General features: G+C 30.9%; 2 protein-coding genes and 2 pseudogenes across 2 annotated transcripts; 2 read left to right on the top strand and 2 right to left on the bottom strand.

The window, feature by feature from the left end:
* The first annotated feature begins 907 nt into the window (after positions 1 to 907).
* Positions 908 to 5,267, top strand: LOC100818666 (protein ALP1-like). Its single transcript, XM_003547387.5, has 3 exons — positions 908 to 1,386; positions 1,469 to 1,632; positions 3,883 to 5,267. Exons 2-3 carry the CDS (start codon positions 1,494 to 1,496, stop codon positions 4,929 to 4,931), a joined length of 1,188 nt encoding a protein of 395 aa, XP_003547435.1. The 5' UTR covers positions 908 to 1,386; positions 1,469 to 1,493; the 3' UTR covers positions 4,932 to 5,267.
* A 2,514-nt stretch (positions 5,268 to 7,781) lies between these two features.
* Positions 7,782 to 11,660, bottom strand: LOC121173636 (uncharacterized; annotated as a pseudogene).
* A 457-nt stretch (positions 11,661 to 12,117) lies between these two features.
* LOC121173635 (reticulon-like protein B11) lies at positions 12,118 to 13,489 on the bottom strand (annotated as a pseudogene).
* A 7,001-nt stretch (positions 13,490 to 20,490) lies between these two features.
* On the top strand, positions 20,491 to 21,286 carry LOC100813871 (zinc finger protein ZAT12). Its single transcript, XM_003547379.5, has one exon. The coding sequence runs from the start codon at positions 20,613 to 20,615 to the stop codon at positions 21,129 to 21,131; it is 519 nt and encodes a 172-aa protein (XP_003547427.1). The 5' UTR covers positions 20,491 to 20,612; the 3' UTR covers positions 21,132 to 21,286.
* The last annotated feature ends 2,164 nt before the right edge of the window (positions 21,287 to 23,450 follow it).

Here is a 23,450-nt window from a genome sequence, read left to right as displayed (position 1 = left end):
ATTTTTTTTTTAGAAACATGATGTTTTGTGATTGATTGACGTGGTAAATGAAATTTATGTTGTCTATGGATATAACCTAAATCCTTAAAATAATTTAATATATATTTTTATGAGATAAACCAAACTAGTCAACAGATTATTTAATATTACAAGTGAGCTTGGCCTTTAATATTATAATCCAATGGGCGGAATCGCATTTAGAAGATAACCGCACCCCTAAAGTTGAAAAAATTATTGCTGTATTAAGTATGTGTTCAATGCAAAAATATTAATATTTAAAACATTAAACCCAGACCAACTTACCATTTTTTCTCTCCGTTACAATAATATTGTTAATTCTTTTAAAAATTTAAATATTATTATGAGTCAAACAAACATACAGTATTAGCATAAAAACTTCATACTCTTCACCAATCCGAAATTATTATTGAAATAAATTAGAAGATGATTATTATAAATGTTAATAAATCTATCATTAATTAAAAATTATTATTATAAAAGTTAATTATTTGTGATTAAATAGTTAGGGGATTAAAAAAAGTATAGATAGAAAAAAGTATCAATATTTAATCAATCACCTAAATTAAAATTGAAGTTTATAAGTTTTTTCCTTATTTATATGGTGCTCAATTTTTTCACTTCTACTCATATGGGACTTTACTTAGGCTTAGACTTATACTACAACCAACGTAAATGAAATATTTATATTATCAAGAAATATATTATTTATTTTGTAATATATATTGATCTAATATAATTGATTAAAGAAGGTGTATGGATTATTATAAATTTATTGATACTATCTTTTGATTTCGATAAAAAAAAAGAATTTACAATATATATTGTGAATTGTCTCTTCAATCCTAATTGATATTTTTTTTTGTCTTTTGAATAATCATTCAATGACATATGTTCATTTTTATGCTAGTTTTTTTTTTTTTTTTTTGTTATGCACTTAGTTTTCAAATCGAGGGAGAGAAGTCGCTTTTTTTATTATTTTTAATTTTTATGACGATAACCAAACCAAGGCAGCATTTTACTCATAAATTTTTCTGTGGGAAAGCACGAAGTGAATCAGGCATAGACATGGTGAATTGGTGATTGATGCTCTTTCTCTGCACCCCATATATATCATATTCATATCTATGTCTGTGTTGACACATTGTCTTAAACCAACCCACATGTGTTGGTGTTGCTTGGATTTTGCATTAGTTACCTTACCTTAACCTTAACCTTAGGATACTTCCTTCTTTTATGTCCTCTCTCTTCCCTTTTCACTCCTTTCTTGCATGCTTTAAACAAACACTCATACACCACTCTTTGCTTTGCAACTAACCATTATTTACTCCTATTCTCATAACTTGTTGCCACCACCATCATTCTCTGGTGAGTGTTATTGCTCTATGGTGATAGTAATGAATCTTTTTTTTTTGGTTTTGTTTTCTCTTGACCCCGTGAATTGTTGCAGACTTTGCCTCCCCGATTGACTTGTGATGGGTCCTGTGAGAGGATTCAAGAAGAAAAGAAAGCCAGAGAAGAAGCATGACAAGAATGGTTCTGCTGCTGCTTCTGGGTCACCCGAGGGAGATGGTCCTGTAGATTGGTGGGATGACTTGTCAAAGAGAATGAATGGTAGATTTCTTTCTGTCTTTTACCGTGTTCAATAATTCCTTTCATGTTTGCTATTCGCTTTTTTATGTGTGATGTTGCTTTTTGCTAATGAATCCTGACCTGCTTTGCTGAATGCCTTGGTTCTCATCTCTATTTTGCAAAATAACTGTTTTGTCATTGAAATTATTTGCACACTGTGTCGTTCAAATGCATTTTGGTATATGTATATGTAAGGATCCCTAATTTGACTTTCAAGTTGTTTGTCATTCCTATCGTGTTATCTTATCTTACCAATCAAGGAATGCTTAATCACATTATATAGTAGCATATAATTAACCCTGAACAAGTTTGTGTATTCATGTAGTACATTATGTGTGTATGAGAAATTCCAAGGAAAAATGGTACTTTCTTCTTGGTGCTGGAATGGTTGTACAGTCTGTTTGTTTCCACATCTTCAAGGATTTCCAGCACATCCATCAGAAGCAATAGGTTATAACTTATGCTTAATTGACCTAATTTAACCTGTTTTTTTCAATATAAGTGTGTATTGGATGCGTGTCCAAATATGCACGTAGTCTGTCTTTTGCTTCCTGTTTTATGTCTGGTGTGGTATTAGGCTTCATATTTCCAGAGTTTTCTGACTTTTCATGCTAATTTTTTGTAATTTTGATTTTTAAAGTAAATAAAAGCAAGCATGTGTAACACATGTATTAGATATGTTTGTATTCCCTTCATACCAGTTGTAGTTCGTGCACAATATATTTTGTGTAATGCTTTATTGCAGTTCTGCTTTCCATTCACTAGACCTCCTGCTTATAAAGAAGGGACCTGAATTTTGTTAGTTGTGAACATGTTTTTTTACAGATTCTATTAGAAAGTTTCAACAATTTAATGTAATTGACATAATACTTCAAATTCAGTGTTTTGGGTCCTAAAGCTTTTTAGCCTGCTCATTGTCTTATTTTGCTGTTCTACTCAAGTGATTAATTGAAGCCCTGATTATTGCAGCCTGGTGCCTCAGTTGGCAAGCATAGTCTATTAGATTCACTGAGTCGAAGAAACTAAATGAAAATAAAAAAAAAAATGGGGGATGTGGGTTATGCAGGAAAAATAACAGAGCAGACTTTTTATCTTCATTGTATCTTCTATTAGTCAAAGAAAGTATGCATGAAATGTGTTCCTATTCCTAACCTTTATAGAGAATTTTTTATTTATTTCTGTATCTAGTTTTACAGCCATGATTTGATCGGTTAGTTTGAAGATGTTGAGCTTGGTGAATTGTTTTTTTTTTTTTTTTGGGGGGGGGGGGTCTGTTTACAAGCTTGATATTTGCTTATAAATTTTACCTTGTCTATGTTATGTTTATGAATTATGATCTTTTAGTACCACACTCTTGCACAAACTATATATGTTCATCCTCTGTATAGTTTTGAAATGGTGTACCTTTGTGATGTGTGATCATATGGGGGAATTTAATCAAACCATTTGCAGAAACAAGATCACATTTTTTATAAAGTAGAATTAGTTGGTATTTAGTTCAATCTATGCTCCTTACCTGCTAATGTCAACACCGGCATTTAATTGGCAAAGCTTATAATTTCTTTCAACCAATGTTACGTTTTGAGTGATTGCTTAAAGACATAATTGCAACATTTCAAAGAACTTTGGGAAACCTATCAGTTTTTCAAGTAATTAGTTTCTTCTTGAACTGAAATCGCCAAAACAACTGACATTTGGAAAGTAGCATCAGCTGCTGTACATGATACTATGACTTTGCAGAAACTGGCTGCTGTGATAACTATTTTTATGTTATTTCTGTGTTCAACTGGAATGCATCAGTTTTTTTATATATACTGAAGTAAATTACTTTTTTTATAAATTTCTGTGTTAAGCTTTATTTGCTTAACTATACAATAAATAAGTTATGTCCTTCTTAATTAGTTTAGTATGATTAATTCAGGAGCTGTTTGTCTGGCCTCTTCCCTCGTGAATCAAGACATAATGTATAGCGTTTTCATTTTCATTGATGTGTTTTTGTTCCTCTTATCATAGGAATCTCACTGATTTCACAAACAAATCGAAGGCTTGTGATTTTTCTCACTTAGCATTACATCCTTCCCCTAACCCTTTTCTTTTTAGGCATAGTGAAGGAAATTCGCCATGCCTTGGCATTTCAATCCTGCATGACCTGAAAGACCTTGTAAAAAATATCTGAAAAGCCTGCATTATTAACATTTAGAATTAGAAGATATAACTCATGTTACTTGGCAGGTCTTCAGCAGTCTCCATCAAAGTGCTTGGATAATTTCGAATCTGTTTTCAAGATCTCCAGAAAGACATTTGAGTACATATGTTCACTTGTTAAGGATGATATGATGATGAAAGCTGCACATTTTGTGTTTACAAATCGCAAGCCAATATCTTTATGTGAACAAGTAGCAGTGGCACTGAGAAGACTGGGATCTGGTGAGTCACTGGTCACAATTGGTGATTCATTTGGCCTAAACCACTCGACTGTTTCACAAGTCACCTGGCGATTTGTTGAATCCATGGAAGAAAGGGGTCTTCACCACCTGCGATGGCCTTCAACAGAAGTGGAAATGAATGCAATCAAATCCAAATTTGAGAAAATACACGGCTTGCCTAATTGCTGTGGTGTAATTGATGCTACTCACATCACAATGTGTTTACCTGCATCTGAACCTTCCTGTAATGTGTGGCTTGATCACAAGAAAAATCATAGCATGGTCTTGCAAGCAATAGTGGATCCGGACATGAGGTTCAGGGACATAGTCACTGGTTGGCCGGGTAAAATGGAGGACTGGATGATATTTGAGAGTTCAAATTTCAATAAACTTTGTGAGAAGGGTGAGAGATTGAATGGAAGCATATTACAGCTCTCTGAAGGATCAGAAATAAGAGAATATATAATTGGAGATTCAGGCTATCGTTTATTACCATACCTTGTTGTCCCCTATGAAGGGAAAGAACTCTCAGAACCAAAAGCACAGTTTAACAACCAGCATTTGGCAACAAGGATGGTGGCACAAAGAGCACTGGCAAGGCTGAAGGACATGTGGAGAATCATTCATGGAATGATGTGGAGACCGGACAAACACCGTCTGCCAAGGATTATTCTCGTTTGCTGCGTACTTCACAACATTGTTATCGACTTGAACGATGAAGTGCAGGATGAACTATCTTTGTCTCTTGATCATGACTCAGGTTACCATCAACTGGTTTGTGGAGCTGTAGACGAGAAGGGAGTTGCACTAAGAGACAGATTGTCTCACTATTTAACTGGAAGGTTTCCTTCATGAATTTTTTTGTCCATGACTAGCTTTTGGTTGCTCAATGAATTTACTAAATTATTGAAGTTTCTGAGAAAACATAGCTTATGGTATAGTTATTCCTCTCCAATTTCTAGACTGTAAATAACTTGGATGGTGCATGGCAAGGTGAACATTGGAGGATTACAAAATTGTGATTGAAGGTGAGTGAGTGGGTGGTAAATTCACATCTATATTCTACCCCTGACATAGTCTTTTTTTACTGGAATAAAGGGAGTTGATGATTACTTTGTTAGTTGCAAACTATTGTGATTATTTCCGTGTAAAACCTTTTGACGATGAAAACAAGTAATTGTCAAACTCTTTTAAAATGTGGATACTATACCACCCATTATCATATAATATAGAATAAATATACTCATATTTTCTGAAGTTTTTTTTATATTGCACACACCTCCTTGTTTTTTTAACATTTACATCAATCTTCTTTGTAAGAATACACGGTGCATTGTTTTTTAAACAATCAAAAAGTATCAATGTAATGTTTTCAAATATTTAAAAAAAATTAGTGTAGGTGTAGAAAAATAAAGAATATCTAGAGAAATTTGACTAAACTTCAAAGGATATAAGTATAATTTAGTTTGTAATATAACAAAAGCAACTTTAGTGTGAAGAAATGTAACAAAACAACGTTAGTGTGAAGTGTAATAAAACAACTTTACATTCACAATAAATCATTATCGGAGTTTATGTAGCGTTAAACATAACATAAATAAAGCAATGCATAATTAACACATTTGGAGAGCATTTAGAAGAGTTTCTTGGAATTTGAGCGTGGGAAAACGGTATCTAATTCTTATAATTTTTTAGTTTAATTTATTGAGCTTATTGCCGAGAAGCTTGATAAATTAAACTAAAAACGGCTTATAAGGATTAAATACTATTTTTCACGCTCAAATAAATTCCATATAAACTCTACCATTAAAATTTACTCAAAATTATCCATTGTTAAACTTTAACCACCGCTGTTTTAAATTTAGATTGTATAGAGTGCAGTTGAAGTTTAACTCAGATAATTTTTAGTAAATTTTAATGGTTTAATTCAAATTGAAAACTGCACCATTAATCAACTCAATATCATCATCCATTAATTTCAGATTTTACAGATGTCAAATGGTATCAATAATTGAATACTGATATAAATTTTACAAGTTGACTTTTTCCTTATAGGCAAAAGCAAATTTTGTTTTCTACACCCATTTATTAAATGAAACAAGAATAGATATTGCAATACTCGTTTAGCAATTTTTCAAAAGCTGCCTTTTTTCTTTTTGTTAGAAGCAAATTTTATTTTCTACATCTATTTATTAATTGAAACGGCAATAGATGTTCAAATACTCATCCATATATATGTAAAATTATTTAAACATGCTTAACTATTTTTAAAAGAATCCAACTAATTGGGAGAGGGCATGGCCCCTTATTCACAAGTCACAACAAAGCTCCTCCATTTGCCTCTAGGATTTTTTATATTATGGTCTATTTTGGAAAATGAAAAAAAATCTATAAATCTAATTTTGATATACTATTAATATAAATGTTTTTAAATTATTAATCGATTAAAAATTACTCTTTATATTATATTTTAAACAATTATTATTAAAAAAAATTCTTCAAAAAATTTATTATTATTATAAAATTTAATAATCTTCAATTATATGATAATCCAGAATTAAATGATGATATAAATAACCTTTCCTATAAGTATATTTTAATTAAATATACTTCTGGTCTCTTTCAGAAATAGGAAGTCCGTCACCAGATATTTTAATTAAATATACTCTAATTTTCAGATATCAAAATCTTCTCAAATAGATTAAATACAATCTGATTTTATGATAAACTTAAAAATCAGCATCCAACCCAGATTCTACTATTTAAGACCATTTCAATTAATTGTATCCATTGCCCAAAAAAAAAAAAATAGAATCCTACCCCTACTCACTACCACATCGCAGTGAACAGGACTTATTTTTTCACTTTATCATATATATATATATATATATATATATATATGATAAAGTGAAAAAAGAGAGAAAAGTTTGAATTTTGAATTGAATAGCATGCTTAATTTGGAAATTAAAGTGAAAAGAAAGAAAAATGGAAAGCAAGGAAAAGGAAAATAAAAGGAAGCAAGAATATTTTTTAGAGTGTTCAGTAAGGAAAAGAATGGCCGGAAAAAAAAGAAAAATATCAAATAAAAACATTTTTAAAAATATTAAAAGATTGATAAATAATACTTTATTTATAGTTTTATTATTTAAATATTATATTGACATTATAAATCATATATATAATTAATTGTATTTATTATCTGTTTTTTATTCATATATTTAAAAATAAATCCTAATTTTAAAAAGATGTCATTTGTTTATTTTAATATTCATCAAACGTTTTGAATCCCTTTTTAAAAAGTTGCTGATTTTGATGAAAAGTTATTGGTAAAACTAACAAATAACATCTTTTTCATAATTTACTCAATTATTAAACTTTTGGCATATTTCTGCTAACTTTGAATCTAGGAATTTTATAATTTATATGTATTATTGTAATGTGAGTTATAGGCACGCACACTACAAGTACAAGACAAGGTGCAGCTTCTCAGTTTTCCGTCCATAACAAAGAGGATTGGTTTTTATGTGAGTCCAGGCTTTTATATTCTTTCCTTTAATTTTTTTTGTGTTCAAACAGTGGATTTCAAAAAGTATTGAGTAAGTGTGCAATCTGGAACTGTGAGAACAGTTTTCTCCAAATTAAATTTCCAAAACGTGATTACGTACTTCTGCGAATTAAATTATGAAAATATGAAAAATTTACATATTTCCCAAATTTAATTAAAGAAATATTGAATCAAACCACATGTTCAAGGATATTATCGAAATAAAATTTGACAAAAAAAAAAACGTTGTTTTAGATTGCACACCACTCTTTGTGCAAAAGTTGTAAGTGCCAGCGGGCTTATAGTATAGATCATTTGGCAAGTTGCTTCGAGTCTCAGTATTGAAGTGAGATGATGATGTAAAAACTTCAATCTTTCCCCAGTTTACAAGTAGCTTCGAGGTGCAACTCTGTGATAGAACCTTCATCATTATAATCAGTGAAATAGAACAATATCTGCATATAGATTAAGATAACTAAGTCACATGGATAATCCCATTCCCATCTACAATCTAAGCTACATGATATCAGCACATATTCACCAATATTTCCAGTCATCTCCATTGTGAACCCTGCAAAGCTGAAAGGAAATCAACAAGTGACTTTCAGTGCTTTCTGAGGTTCGGAATCACATGAAAGCAGTATAAATTAACTTATTTCATGCTTACCTCAGCTATTAAGTCCATTAATACCTCCATCATCATGGATTGATAGTACAAATGCTTTGGACCATTTCAGCTTTTCAGATTCTGGTACAATGGAATCATCAAGGAAAGGGCTCCAGAACCCCCCGGGACTAGACAGAACCCAGCTTACTTTTGCTGGTGGTGGTGCTGTTAAGTTATGCATGGAAGCTCTGTTGTCATCCTCCAACTTGGTTCTCGGAAAGCTTAAAAAGACATTCAATTAGTTACACTGAATGCATGATCAGTTCTTGAGCATTATAAAGTCTATGTAGTCTTGAAACTCACCGCAGATTGAATAGTGTGTTTCGAGGACTTTGGAGTGATTTGGTCTTCTTCTGCTACTGAAGAGCATTTTTGGACAGGTTTAAGGTCACTTCTCACACCACAAGCCATTTGCTCTCCAGTGCCTGATTTCACTGCTGACTGAAAAGGAAACATAAATCAGATTTAGATAGTGACAAACCATGCAGATATATATGTTGATACCTCACATTATTAATTGTCAAACCAAAAATAACTTGTTTGCTTGGTTTTTGCACCTTAAGTGTTGTTATACATGCATTTTCTTCTAATAAGAAATTCTCAAGAGCTTTCAAGGAACCGAACTTCCGTCCTGCCCCAGACTCAATAAAATTCTGCAGAAAATATAGCTTAAATCAAGTCATTAAAAGAACTTAAAGCCACAAGCCTCGATCATCTTACAGTCTTACACTTATGTGACTTCTTTACATTTTTTATGTACATTGGAGGTGTAAGCATCAGGATAGGGTAGGGGGACAGGTGGCATACCATAACTCTTATACACACACAGCTGTGTGTGTTGCTGTTGTTGCAGCTTCAAATCAAGAGCAGCAAATGCTTGCTTAAAAATTAAAATTGCCAAAAGGAAAGTGCAAAAAAGAAAAAAAAAATTGTCTTAAAGAGGACAAAAAGGGAGGAGATTTTGCATGCAATCATCATTAGAAACCAAGACATTTTTCATAGACTAGTAAGAGGATAGTTTAACCATACAATAAGAATCTTATTCCACTAGGTGAGATCGGTTACATAGATCACACAATGTCATTTGGATTGATTAAAGACCAAAACTTTAGAGATAGCACACTTCAACCAAGTTCACAGAAAATCATTATTACCAAATATTGAGCTAATTACATCAAAGACGAGTAAATTAAAAAATGACTGTTTAATCAATTTCTTGTCCATGTGTCTGTCTTCTAAGAGCAAAATATGTTTCGATGTAATCCATATCCAAACTGAAAACTAACAAACGTAGAGAACTTAATAATCAGGCTGATAAGACGTGAGAGCCTCCATTGTGAACGATAACTGTGTCTCACATCCAGCCAGTTCGGCACTCACTCCTGCATCAACCCAGTCAGATAGGAAAGAGTGGTATATCCACGCTGTGCTGTGAGGTGAGCAAACTGGGCTGTGATGCCAAAAGATGTACCGAACCCACTCCTAAAGCCTAGCTGATAAGAGGGAAAAGCTTCCACTGTAAGTGGGAGTCCCATTTCTCAATCCAAATAAAATAGGACACAAACTACTGCCTCACAAACATTGGAGTTTTATCTTGCCTTTTATTTATTTTCTTTTGCAAGGTGTGAATGTCATTTGACTCATTTCCATCATATGTATGATGTATCAAAGCAAAATCTGCATCTAGCTCATCATCAATTCCACAGCCTTATAAACCAAACCAAATGATTACATTTTCTTATGAGAAAAAAAATAGTTATAAATCAGAATGTACCCAAGACAACAGTGTGTGGAAAATAGAAATGCCCAGTTTGTAACTTAAGCTTATTTATTATATTATTGTTACAGGGTTTTCTACTTAACAATCCAATCATTATTTAGCTTAACGAATGAGGTTCCTTCCATAGCGAATTGGCGACCTGTGTCTGTAGCAGTATTGGCTGGCAAGTGAAGATATGGGCTTTGTGTTTGGATAATTATGTCTAAACATAAAAATGTTCAATGTTTCTGCTCTTCAAGTTCTTTCTGGGGGTATTCAGACAGATTTCATTTCCAAAAAGGCACACAAACTTGCAAAAGATGGAATTAGAACTCACAGTGCTTTCATTTTTTTATATGATTGAGTTAGCAACAACACAGTCTCCTGTTTCTCCTGCTAGATGTCTCTGAACAGATAACAAAGAACGAAACTTCCTTCTGGTGCCCGGCTCATAGTAATACTGAACAAATAAGATTAAAAAAAATCAAATCCTTGCAAAAAGGGGAAGAATACCCAAATGTCAAATGTGCTAACTGTAAAAATGAAGTTATGAAAAACAGCGAAGGAAAACAAATAGCTTCCCTATCTTTTGTGTTTTTGATTATCATATGGTTGAATTAGTGTAACTTTGTCTACCCAAGAGTATAACATTTTTTTGGTGAACCCAAAGTAACCCCCCAGTCCAGGTTAGAAACTAATTTGCCCGAGATACAAAAATCCATTTAAGGAATTAACGCCTCTCATGTGTATTTTTGTAAACACAAACCTGAATATTGAACCGCTGATGACATACTTAAACAGCATGACTATCTATCAATCATATCACACCATAAGACATCTTTTTTGGTTGCTTGAACCCAGCATAACCCCTGATCCAGGGTTAGAAACTAATTTATGGGGTATGGAAATCCATTTAAGGAATAAATTTCTCCTAATAAAAAAATATTTTTTTCATACACACAGGTTTGAGAATCGAAGCACCCCTGACCATATCTACCCATCATCGCACCCCGTGATGGTACCTAAGCAAATAACATTATTTGCACGGGCAATAAAGGGAGAGTTATTTATAAGGGGAATCCAAAATTCCTTAAAAAAAAATGAAAGAGAGATGAAAAGCAGTTTTATGATACATTCATTTTTTATTATAAAGTTGGTGTATTTATACAAAAACGAAAAATAACTAACTTGAGTAACCAACTAACTTACTCAAATAACTTCTTGTAACTATAACTTGAGTAACCAACTAACTCATTAAAATAACTTCTAGTAACTATAATTTGAGTAACCAACTAACTTACTCAAATAACTTCTAGTAACTAATTAATTGACATAATCAACTAACTACTCAAATAACTTCTAGTAACTATATAAACTAATTTTATCTCTAATACCCCACAAGCTGGACTGTGTTGAAAACACTTCTAGCTTGGAGAATACAATACATCAACATTAAAGGGAAAAAAAATATGAAACTTGGAATATAGCTAAACATGTCGGAAATACATTGGTCAAAACAGAAACTTCTAGAAATCTTCGACCAACGTCAACTTCTTCAAAGAGTCCAAAGCAAGCATCAAAGTTTCCATCAAGCGAAATCATCAACAAGGCCATTTGACAAAAGCTCAAATCATTAATCCAGAAAACTATCAAAGCTTAACCACCAAGCAGAAACTATACCTCAAAGTTTAACCACTTGACAAAAGCAAGAGGGCTTAACCATCAAGAGCAGAAACAAAACAACAATCCAATGTTTGACCATCCATGGCAAAAGCTTAAACAATGCTTAATCACCATAAACAGAAGCTTACATCAACAAAATAGAAGAATCACAAAATTTGTCTTTTATGAGAACTTTTCACAAACACTGTGTGAACCAACAATAATCAAGGTTTAACCACTCATGACAGAAGCTAACAAATGAACAATGCTTAACCACCACACATGGCAGAAGCTGAAATCGTCAAAACAAGCCTAAAAGGCTAAAATAATAAGCCAAAATTTTCAGAAGCGTTTAATCAAACACCTTGTTGGCAAAAATTGGATAATGCTAGACATGGAGAAACTTACTCTAGCCATGCAAATTGAAATTGTTCTGGTTCTTGTCATACAACCCAGGGAAAGACAAGCGAAGAAGAACACCGATATAGATCAAAGTTCAAAAAGTTGAACAAACTACCGATGTAAGATATTACCCACAATACACCAACAACTTGGAGGCAGAGCAGAAAATTCTTCTCAATCGCTATGTCATGTGCAACAAACAAGGCTAGATTCAACCAAATTTGCAGTGCATCAGCAACCCTGGCAATAGTTTCCTTCGAGATCTCCAAATCGGGGAGAGGAGGAAGAGGTCTATTGAGAAGGTTAGCAGCTTTGGCCCAGAAAAAAAATAACGACGAGAAGCAACACGACATTGGCGACGAATGACAAGAATTTGTAACAGGCACGCTCGAAGAGGTACCACAATGCGATGACAGAAACGATCACCACAACCGCTCCACGTCAATCCTTCCACAACACCACATCAGCAACTAAGCCTTCGCCGAGAACACGGTGAAAGGATGAGAAACTAAGGCAATGTCAAGATTGTCGGAAGAACGAAGAATGAAGGGGTTAGAATCATCAATGACAGTCATGGCCATGAGAGAAAAAAAAAACCAACCAAGCATAAAAAAGATCCCCTTAAAAATTGATTCATAAGGGGGTGACCTACCCAACTATATAAGAACTTACCGTGCTCATTAATCACCCGATGTGGGACTCACAACACGCCCCCTCGACTCGTCATCACAAAGCGAGGACTAGCAGCACTATCCACGCCACCGGGCAGAACCAGAAATAGCTACAATAGGAAGCAAGAGACACGGAAGAAAAACTTCTGATACCATATCAGAAATGAAAGATAAAAAGCAGGTTTAGGATACATTCATTCATCAAAGTATTACAAAGTTGGTGTATTTATAAATAACTAACTTAAGTAACCAACTAACTTACTTAAATAACTTTTTAGAACTATAGCTTGAATAATCAACTAACTTACTCAAATAACTTTTAGTAACTATAACTTGAATAAGCAACAACTTATTCAAATAATTTCAAGTAACTAATTAACTGTCATAACCAACTAACTACTCAAATAGCTTCTACTTTTAGTAACTAACTAAATTAATTTTATCTCTAATATTCTTTTTTTTTGTCTACCGTGGTGAAAATTTAAAACGTAGCACTAACACTTAAATTGCCGTGAGTGACATATGGATTCATGAATAAATAATAATAATGGATGATTGGGAAAGAAAAAGAGATATATAACCTGTCAACGTGAGAAGGGTTAGAGGCACGGGGCCTTTACTCGAGAACCCAGCCATCGGGAAGCCGAAAATGTGAGGAAGTGAGAATCTGAAATTCCGGGAGATTGTGTCGGTTTTGAGCACCGCCATCATCAATGGCTGGCCGCCAATTCTACACGCCAAAAGTAAAGCTTTATTGATTTACAATAAGTAATTAATAGATTAGGCTAAGTGAGAAGTTCAATTTAGAGAAACTTATTATTAATCAATGACTTTTTAATTTTAATTTGTAAGAGTCCACAATATTATAATATTATTGGCTAGTTCTTTTTCAGTTTTTTTTTTTTAATTTAAAAGTTGATAAGGATATTCTCAATTTTTATTTTTAAAATATAAAAGTTGTTAATGATATTGTCAATATTTTTTTGTTGTCAACTTTATATGTGTGGGCGCTCATGTAAGCATTCATTCCATGACGAAAAAAAATTATTATGATAAAGAAATGAATTAAGATCGATTATTATTATGGTAATGATTGAGGAGGCAAATTTTTATTACGAATTAAATGAAATTTATACTTATACACTATAAAATTTGTTTGATCTAGTCGATATATTAATGAAATGAAAAAAAATGTAATTTAATTTACAATATGCATATGCTACAATTATATAAGAATAAAGAAGTTTCGATTTATTCTTCGTTTAATATATGATCTAATTCTTAATAATAAAAATTCAATTTTTAATATACATCTTATTTTTTGACTTGAAACTTTACACAATATATGATCTAACCCTTTTGCAACTTACGGGAACTCTTTTATCAATGTAAAAAGCTTGACCTCACATGGTGGTTGTATGAGTTCATAGTTCATACCTTGCCAATAAAAAATGATTACATAAGTTAAAAATTTATTAAATATTACATTTAACTCCTTACCCTTACTAAAAACTCTTTCTTTAGATCATGATCTTTGAATTGCTTGTTGAAGGTTCTTAAGTTGTATCGAATACAAAACATAAAAGTTGCATTGAGCTCAACTCATTCTATCTATGAGGTTGTAAATTTGTAATACATATACCAAATATTTTCCACTCTACATAAATTTTTAAATGTTTTTATACATTTACTAACATATATTTTTGTAGAATTAAAAATAATTAAACAATACGTTAAAATATAATAATATGATAACTTGTTATCCGAGCAAGGCTAAGGATATTACACTAGTGCGTTAAGATAGGAGGAGAAGAGGTGCGGAGCAATTGAGAGAAAAGGAGAAGGATATTTTAAGAATATGAAAAAAAATAAAAAGAATAGTAGGGTGTGGAGAGGGAAAAAAAATAGATGCAAATAAACTTGGGGAAAATAATACACGGTTCACATGTCATGACCCATGTACATTGATAATTTCTCTCTCTTTTTTATTTTTATAAAATTTAATATTTTATACACTAGACATTTTAAAAATAATAAATAATTTTTTTGTTTATTCAGGTTAAATTTATGTTTTAATTAATATAAAATATTTTTATTATTTTTCTATCTAAATAATACATCTTTTTATTCCATTTCTCTTTTATTTTTAACTTATTTATTTATTTATTCGTATTTCTCACTGTTTTATTTCATTATAGTGAAAAAAGGAAAATTATTGGTGAACACTAATTAAAAGGATGAAAAAAGAAGAAGAAAAAAAAGAATATAAATATGATAGCTAGATAACATAATATGCTAAAATAAATAATAATAAATATTAAGTAAATGTATAATATATAGAAATATCTGTATATAATCACTGAACTTATATATATATATATATATTAAAAGATAGCACATATCGGATTTATCATCTAGAAAAACAGCTAAACTAATAAAGCCAATGGGGACGAACATAAAGCACGACATATGAATATTCGGCTTCACGTGACCTAAGTTAGACAGATGTCAGCACAACAATTGACCTTGATTTAATAGTCAGGTGCAACTTTAATTATATGAAGTTCGGTGATTTGTATCATCTTAAAATGTTAAGTTGTATGATAAAAATATATAAATAGAGTTATATTTTTACTTTTTTGGCACAAAGTAACTAGAATTGAAGTTTGAATATATTTTCTTAATTAATACACTTCTTTGTTTTTTTCACTGTCTCATTTTCTTATCTATTTTCTCCCGTATTTTTTTTGTTAAAATTAAAAAATAACAAAAAAATTATACACATAATTATAAAAATTTGTATCAATTATCAACAACTAATTTTATAAAATCTTTAAATTTTAAAATGATTGAATGTTGAGGTTTGGGGGTATTATTACTTGTAAAACATTGTAGGAGTAGGACCCCCAACGAAGCTTCATTTCTCCTTCCTAAGAAGTGGGAATCACAGCAAAACATTGTTAATCACTTAATCCAGCTCAGTAGCAAGTAGCAACTGTGACAGTACTGCTGACAGCTTGAGAATTACTTATCATCTGTCGTGTTTAGATTCAGGGTATGTTTGATTTTTAAAAAAAAAACATGAAAGAAAGGAAGTGAAAAGAAACGAAGATAATAAAAAAAAAGTTCTTTCAGTAAAGAGAAAATTATAAATAAATAAAAAAACATTTTCTCTTATTTGAATATACAGAGAGTGAAAAGAAGAGAAAATATGAATATAGAATAATTTAAATATCGCACATAAGAAATTGATGTAAGATAAATAAATATTTTTTAATATATATTTACTTAACACATTTATATGTGAAACCCGTGTATATACTTTCTTACTTCCATACGTTACGCGTTCCAAAAAGGTGTAATGGATGACATTTTCTTTGTTTTTTTCTTTTCTTTCTTAATGGGTCTTTTGATTTTCAACTAAAACAAAGAGTTAGCTTCAGCTCCCCTCTAACCGAGGTCTAAAATGCATTCATCATTTAATGTCATTTTTCTATTCATAATTTCATATGTACCAAAAAATAAAATATCTTCTCCCTTGAAGAAGAAAAAACAAAGCAGATATCGTTTGTATAAGGTACAATACAAGCATTCATTCTTTAAAATTTATTAGAATATTGGAAGATTTGAGTAGCATAGACAAGATTGGTCATTGTAAGTTGTAACCTTGTTGTCACCATTCTATACTAAAAAACAAACATCCATCCTTCAATCTTCACTGGACTACTTTGTCTTAGTCTTGAATAGTTGATACTGAAGGAGTTCCCACGAGAAATTCTCCCTAGCTACCTTTCTTAAGTCCATCCTCAAATCAGGTTAGTTAGCATTCAATTGACACGAGAATATTCTAAATTCTAATGGCCGCAAGTGGCTAGAAAACTTAATTTACTAGTTCTCCGTTTATATCTGTGTCAAATCAGCTATGATAAAATTAGGACCCACTTATAAGTTTGGTGTCTCTAATGTAGACCGTGTACAGCACACCCAAGACCACAGATCGTGTAAAGTACACACACACAAAACACCGTGTACAATTTCGACCTCTTAATTTTTTTTCAACAATTTTATTTATTTTAATAAATAAATAAATAAATATCGGTTATGTTTATTTTCATCAGCTTAAAACCATTAATGATATCCAGTTTTCTATTCATATAGTTGGGGATATAATGGATTTGAGATACATGATCATTTTCAACTTTTAAAAGTAAAAAAATAATTTAAGTTTATGGATCTAGCAGGATGCGTAGATAAAATTTGATATTTTGATTGATGAGTTTTATGTAAAAGAAAGGTTTAAACAATTTAATCTGTGTCGAGAATAAGAATATGAGAATTTTAAATACAAGGAAGGGGATATGGAAGAAGTTATTTATTTATAATAATTATGAAAAAAATGAGCTATTAAATTCGCTCAAAAATATTGAGAGACCAAAATTATATATTAACTGTTATAGATGGATTAAAAGTATAATTAAATATACAAATAGAGTTTAAATAATATGGTAAGTTAATAAATATTGAAATATCATAATTCATATAAAAAAATTGTATGAAATTTATAAAAGAAACTATGTTATATTTAAATATTGAATTGATGTACTGAATTTCATTAATTTAATTTATGATAAGTATACACCAAAAATAATGTTTTGTTTGGCAGCATTGATTTGGAGCGGATGGACAAAGATGAAAATGTGGCCGGATGATTTGGTTGAGATGAGTGAAGATGAGAAAATAAGTTGAATGCGTGGATCTCATAAAGTAGTTTCTCTTTTTCGAGTGAAAGAACTCAACACGCGATAGGTTGGATGTTTTTATAAAGTGATTGCTTGCAATGACGAAAAGTCCCTAGTGGGAGTAATTTCCGGTGATTGATAGTGCTTGCTTACAAGGGTAAAAAAAAAAATTTCTAGATTTGTTAAATTTTTTCATCTCATTTCATTCAAACCAAATAATTTTATCGTTTCATTTTCACTTTATTTTTCATAATTTTTTCTCGAATCAAGCAATCCAACATTCAACTTTTATTTTCACTCTATTTTTTTTTTTCAAATTATTATTATTGGTGAAGTATTAATTATTCGTTCTGTCTCCATATGAGTTGTACCTAAAATGGTTTTATTTTTATCGTTGAAATATGCCGTAGTGGGCCTCCCGTTTAATTATGACCATTTAGACTCTTTACCTTGATTGATGCCACGCGCCTTTTCATATAAGTAATGGATGGCCGGATTCAAAAATTTTCGTTGAATGAATGAATGGATTGGAGAAATTCCGAAAATGTTATTGTATTTATTTGCTAAAAGGATTAAAACTAAATGCACTTCTTCTTTTTTATATGAAAACAAATACAGGTTACAATATGACGATATCATACGTAGATAGAAAAGGGTTTTCCGAAGCAGAAAATCAAAACTAAAAATGAATGAATATAATGTTTGGCAAAAGGAGAAATTAACTAATATGGGAAAAGAAAAAAAAAAGAATATGGCAGTCAGAAGGATGAAACTTACATGGCCATATCAAAGTAAGAATTTTTGCAAATAAGTTTTTAATTATTTTTTTTTTGGAGAAGCTCTTGGCAAATAAGTGAAGTCGGTGTTGGAAATGCAACGCCAAATAGGTAGTGATCACTTAGGACTATATTCAATCACAAAAAATAACAGAGAAGTTACAAGAGTAGTTTCTATAATGCGGATCATTTGAATTTTTGAACGCATCGCAGAAGCAAACATGCATGCACTGAGTCAATCCAACCAAAATTCCGCGTCAATCTTGTGGAATATTTCAGCCTCTTTAAACCAAAGGCTCCCCACATCACATATTTGAAAAAAGTTGACAAATTATATATATTGATCAATTCGATCGTATCACCTAATTGTGCCTTACTAGCCCACATCTAAACGTTATATATATATACATATATATGTAACACTAGCATAGCTTCATTCGAGTTATGTGCAGGTTTGTTTAATTTTTTAAAAAAATAATTTTGGAATAAATATTTTTTTTTAAAATTGCTTTTTATAATACATAAATAGAATTTGTTTCTCACAATAAAGTAGAAAATATTTTTTTAAGAAAACATAATTTAGATAAACAAACTAAAAATATTAATTTAATGATATTTATTTTATTAACCTAAGTGTGTATTGACGCACCGCGTAGTACGTTGTTGATTAAATTCGATGCACAACGGCGTACGTTTTAGTGTCTGTGACACACGTTTGCCCTTGTCATTTGTCTTGTCAGAACCTTCAACAGCTACATCATTAAATTTTAGTAAAATGATTTTTGGACAATTAAAAAATCTATTCAACGCCTAAAAGAGAGAAATAAAAAAAATATAATTATGATAAATGATATACATATCGTGTATATTTGATTTACAACTAAAAATATTAATGTATCTGTTTTAATATAAATTCAATAAATAAAAATAAAATAAACATAAAAATAAAAATTTTGATTCGTTGGTAAAATAGCTTTTGATTTAAGCATAATTTTGAATAAAGAAAAAAATTATAAATGAAAAAAGATATGATGGGAAATGAAGAAAAAAAAAAGAGGAAAATTAAATAGAAGAAAAAAATAGATATATATTTAATACTTTCTATATTTTTGTGCCGCTTAATCTACATACAGCAAATTTTAGTAGGCCCGCACGCTACGCTCAATGGGCCTATCATTCCATTTCAAAAACTGTCATTTCCTTATAATTGAATAAATAAATATGTACTTTCTCCATTTCAGACCGCAAGTAGTTTAATTTCTTAACATGAAAACTCAGTTCTAATATAATATCTTCAAGTACATGCAAAAAAGAAAAGTGGTAATCATATTAAGGCGGGACCGAAACAAGACTCGTGTGACGCACTTGGCGTTATTTTTCTTCAAAAGTTCTAGAGAATACAATAGGACATGCATAGTTATATTACATGATTAGCAATTTCAGCTGGATTCTTCATTATTCAGCATAGACAGATCACCCATAAGTAGTTGTAAAAAAAAAGTATAGGCAGAGATAAGTATGTGATTTTTTTTCACTATATTATTAACATGGAATATTTATTGAGGTTGTTCATAATTAATTTAGTGGGATTTTTTTTTAATTATAATTTTTTTCATCCACAAAACTAACTTGAATTCAAAATCTTACTCAAACAAATCAAATTCAGTACCACAATCACTTAATCCAACAACTTGTTAGTGGTGCGTGATTTATTTAACAACTTAACATATGCCTATTTAAAAAATATATGCTGAGATTAGTGAAAGAGAATTTGAATTCGAGTTTTACAAAACACATTTTAAAAGAATCAAAGTCTTTCAATTCCTACTGGAAAAGGAAAAAGACCTTAATTAGGCAGTTAAGGGAAAAGAAAAAAAACAAAAATGAAGAAACAAAACAAATAGACGGATAGGCCTCGCCCCTTTGGATACGCGGTCACGCAAACTTAGCTAGCAACTAGCAAGTACCAACCCAGTACAAATTAAGAATATTTTGGTCCCTCGACTTGATATATATTTACACCTATTGCCACTATTAATTCTTCAATTCTTAATGCAAAGGAAAAGCAAGGCTAGTTTTGCCATTTTATCCGCGTAATTCCGAAGATCAAGTCATAGTCGTAGCCACATGCACCTTCCTCACACATTCGAGAATCTTATATCTTATATGTATAAATTTAAAAGTGAAGTGCCTTCAAAATTCTCATAACTCATTACATAGAAACTAGCTAGGGCACTTCTCCAATCTCAACAACTTTCGTGTAGTGCACTGTTTTGCTATAGTAACCCATTAATTAAACCGACCTACGTAGTAGCCATGAAGAGAGGCAGAGAAGAGAGTAAGTTAGACATGGCTAATTGCTTGATGCTATTGACGAAAGTTGGAGAGAGTGAAACCAATTACCCAATATCAAAGGGTAGTGATATTGGTGATTTCAAGTGCAAGACTTGCAATAGAAGGTTCTCTTCTTTTCAAGCCCTTGGTGGCCATAGAGCAAGCCACAAAAAACCAAAGCTCATGGTCACAGATCTTTCGTGCCATCAAGAGTTACCGAACCCAACCATGAAACAACAACCTAGGATGCACCCGTGTCCGATTTGTGGGCTTGAGTTTGCTATTGGACAAGCTTTGGGAGGGCACATGAGAAAGCATAGAACTGCTATTAATGATGGCTTGTTGTGTGGTAAACCTTCTTCTTCGTTGTCCATCTTGAAGGAATCATCGAAAGATGGTGATCAAAAGTTGAATTTGCGCTTGGACTTGAACTTGACGCCATTGGAGGAGGATGATCTTAAGCTCAACCTAAGGACGCCCGTGCTCAATTGTTTCATTTGATTGGAAATTAATTTTGTACTAAACCAGATTCTTTTTTTCTTATTAATATAGTTAATGTGTATTTTTCGTAATTTATTATTATACGTACGACCTATAGGTAGCTCATTTTGTAGTCATATTGTGTTCATAATACGAAACTTCTTAGTTCTTATCCAGTTTTGCTGACTGACTGGCCGGCTACCGCATATAATTCTTATTTTCTGGAAAATGGTTTTTTTTTTTTTTTTGTTAAGCTCAATCTGAATCCATTTTGGGACAACATTGAATTAGCCTAAAATTATAAGTGTACGTTGATCGAGTTCATACATATCAATCACTTGAAACTGTGGTTTTACATTTTTTTTTTCTTCATATTTTAGTTAAAAAGAAAGTTGCACCTTATTATTTAAAAAAAGAGAGTCTTTGTTGTGTCTAATACAAGAACAATTTATTTGTTTATTTATTTTTTAAAAAAAGAGGATTTGAAGAAAAAATATCTCCAACAACTAATTATAATTTGACATCTAATAAAATTGTAGAAATATAAATATCTCTTTTATGAATTATAAGAAATCAACACGAGAAACATGAGCCTTAACATACACTTGCTAACAATGAATCACATTCCGGCAAAAATAAATTTGTCTTGTTACACAAAAGCAAAATATTATTGCCTATGAAAGGCCTTAAGTTCCATGTAAGAAATCTAAATTACATTAGAGCCTATAAATACTTTCATTGTCATTTGTAGCATATACATCATCATTTTGATGAAATTCTCACATATAGACAACATCTATCAGAATTTAATCCCGTCAATAGTCCACCTTGGACAAATCAACTTTTTTAATTTTTTTTTTAAAAAAAAAAGTTATTCTATATGTATATTTTTGTTTGAGTAATGCTATTATAACAAAACTTTTCCCTGTAATTTTTACATAAGAAAAATATAGGAAGAGAACAAAAAGGTTGAAATAAGTTAAATGATGTGATGGAGGAGTATAAAGAAAAAATATTATAAGTGTTGTAAAAATTGTTAACATACATTATAATCCCTAAAAATGAAATGTCATTCATACTTGAAATAATTGTAAAAGAAATTTTAAAATCATTATTTTAGTTCTTAAATGTGTGTTATCACATGTATCTGTCAAAATGATAGATGATGTGCCGCATTAGACATTGGCTAATAGAGTTAGTGAATGACTAATGGCAATAAGGACTAGCTTGACTTATAAAATTCAATTTTAGGAATTTATTTGACTTCTTTTTTTGATTTCATAGCCTACTGTCAGTACTGTGACAACATGTCATAATTTCAAAGACCAAAATAAAGGTTTTCGCCATCCAATCCAATCCAAACATATGCTCATGTACATTTGAACATGTGTCACTCAATATAGCACAAAGAAAAGCAATTAGAACATATTGATAAATAACTTGATTAATCTCTTCATTTAAGAAAAAACTGTCATAAAAATTAGAAAGAGATCATATACATTATAAGCAGTTCAAATATGAAATGAATTATCAAAATTGAGAGCGCAATTGAAATAAATTTATTTTAATAATATTCACCATGAATGATTGTTTGATTTTCATAAATTTAATTTTTTACATGTCATTTTTAGTTTAATTATTTATATATAATAATATAAATCTAAATAAGTTCTATAAAGATTCTTTTAAGTATTCTCTCAATGAGACATTGTGTGCAAAATTATATATATGTCCATTTCTTTCTTTATAAATGTTCACAAATATTAATTAAATTTTACCTATTTAACACCTACAATTAAAGAGAAAGATAAATACAAAAATTCCATGTGACTAACTCATAAAAAATCAACACAAGATATATTCCCTCCCCTTTTTATATGTCATGATCTAACTGTTGTCTTCAACTCGGGCAGCTTGCATCACACGTCTGTCTTATTTTTTTTCATCACGATTCATTCATTTTATGTCAATTTTCAAATATATCAATGTAGTAGGTTGAGCAAAAAAAAATATCAATGTAGTAGGACAAGGTGCATAATTTGTTTTTTTTTTGTGTGTGTGAAAAATTAGTTGCTTTTTTGTGAAAGATGCATAATTAGTTTAATTGGGCTCCTCATTCAAGCATAACATGTATATAGTTTATACTACTATAGAAAGGAGTATTCCAACTTGATTGCATTTTGGTTATCTACAAGCTTATTAACTGTACTTTATAAGATATAAAAGCATCATTAAAAATATAATGCCCAATTGTTTAGTAAACATAAATTAGCTAGAATTAAGGTATAACAACATTTATAACCAACCAAATAGTGTTTATATGTTAGTAAAAAAGTTGAT

The sequence above is a fragment of the Glycine max genome, chromosome 15 (assembly GCF_000004515.6).
Source record: "Glycine max cultivar Williams 82 chromosome 15, Glycine_max_v4.0, whole genome shotgun sequence".
Taxonomy (NCBI): domain Eukaryota; kingdom Viridiplantae; phylum Streptophyta; class Magnoliopsida; order Fabales; family Fabaceae; genus Glycine; species Glycine max.
The sequence above is the reverse complement of the archived record's forward strand: the minus strand, read 5'-3'. Positions and strand labels throughout refer to the sequence as shown.

Coding starts and splice junctions, on each gene's coding strand:
- LOC100818666 (XM_003547387.5), top strand. CDS start 1,494: ATGGGTCCTGTGAGAGGATTCAAGAAGAAAAGAAAGCCAGAGAAGAAG. Junction 1,633..3,882: donor CTTGTCAAAGAGAATGAATG/GTAGATTTCTTT, acceptor GTTACTTGGCAG/GTCTTCAGCAGTCTCCATCA.
- LOC100813871 (XM_003547379.5), top strand. CDS start 20,613: ATGAAGAGAGGCAGAGAAGAGAGTAAGTTAGACATGGCTAATTGCTTG.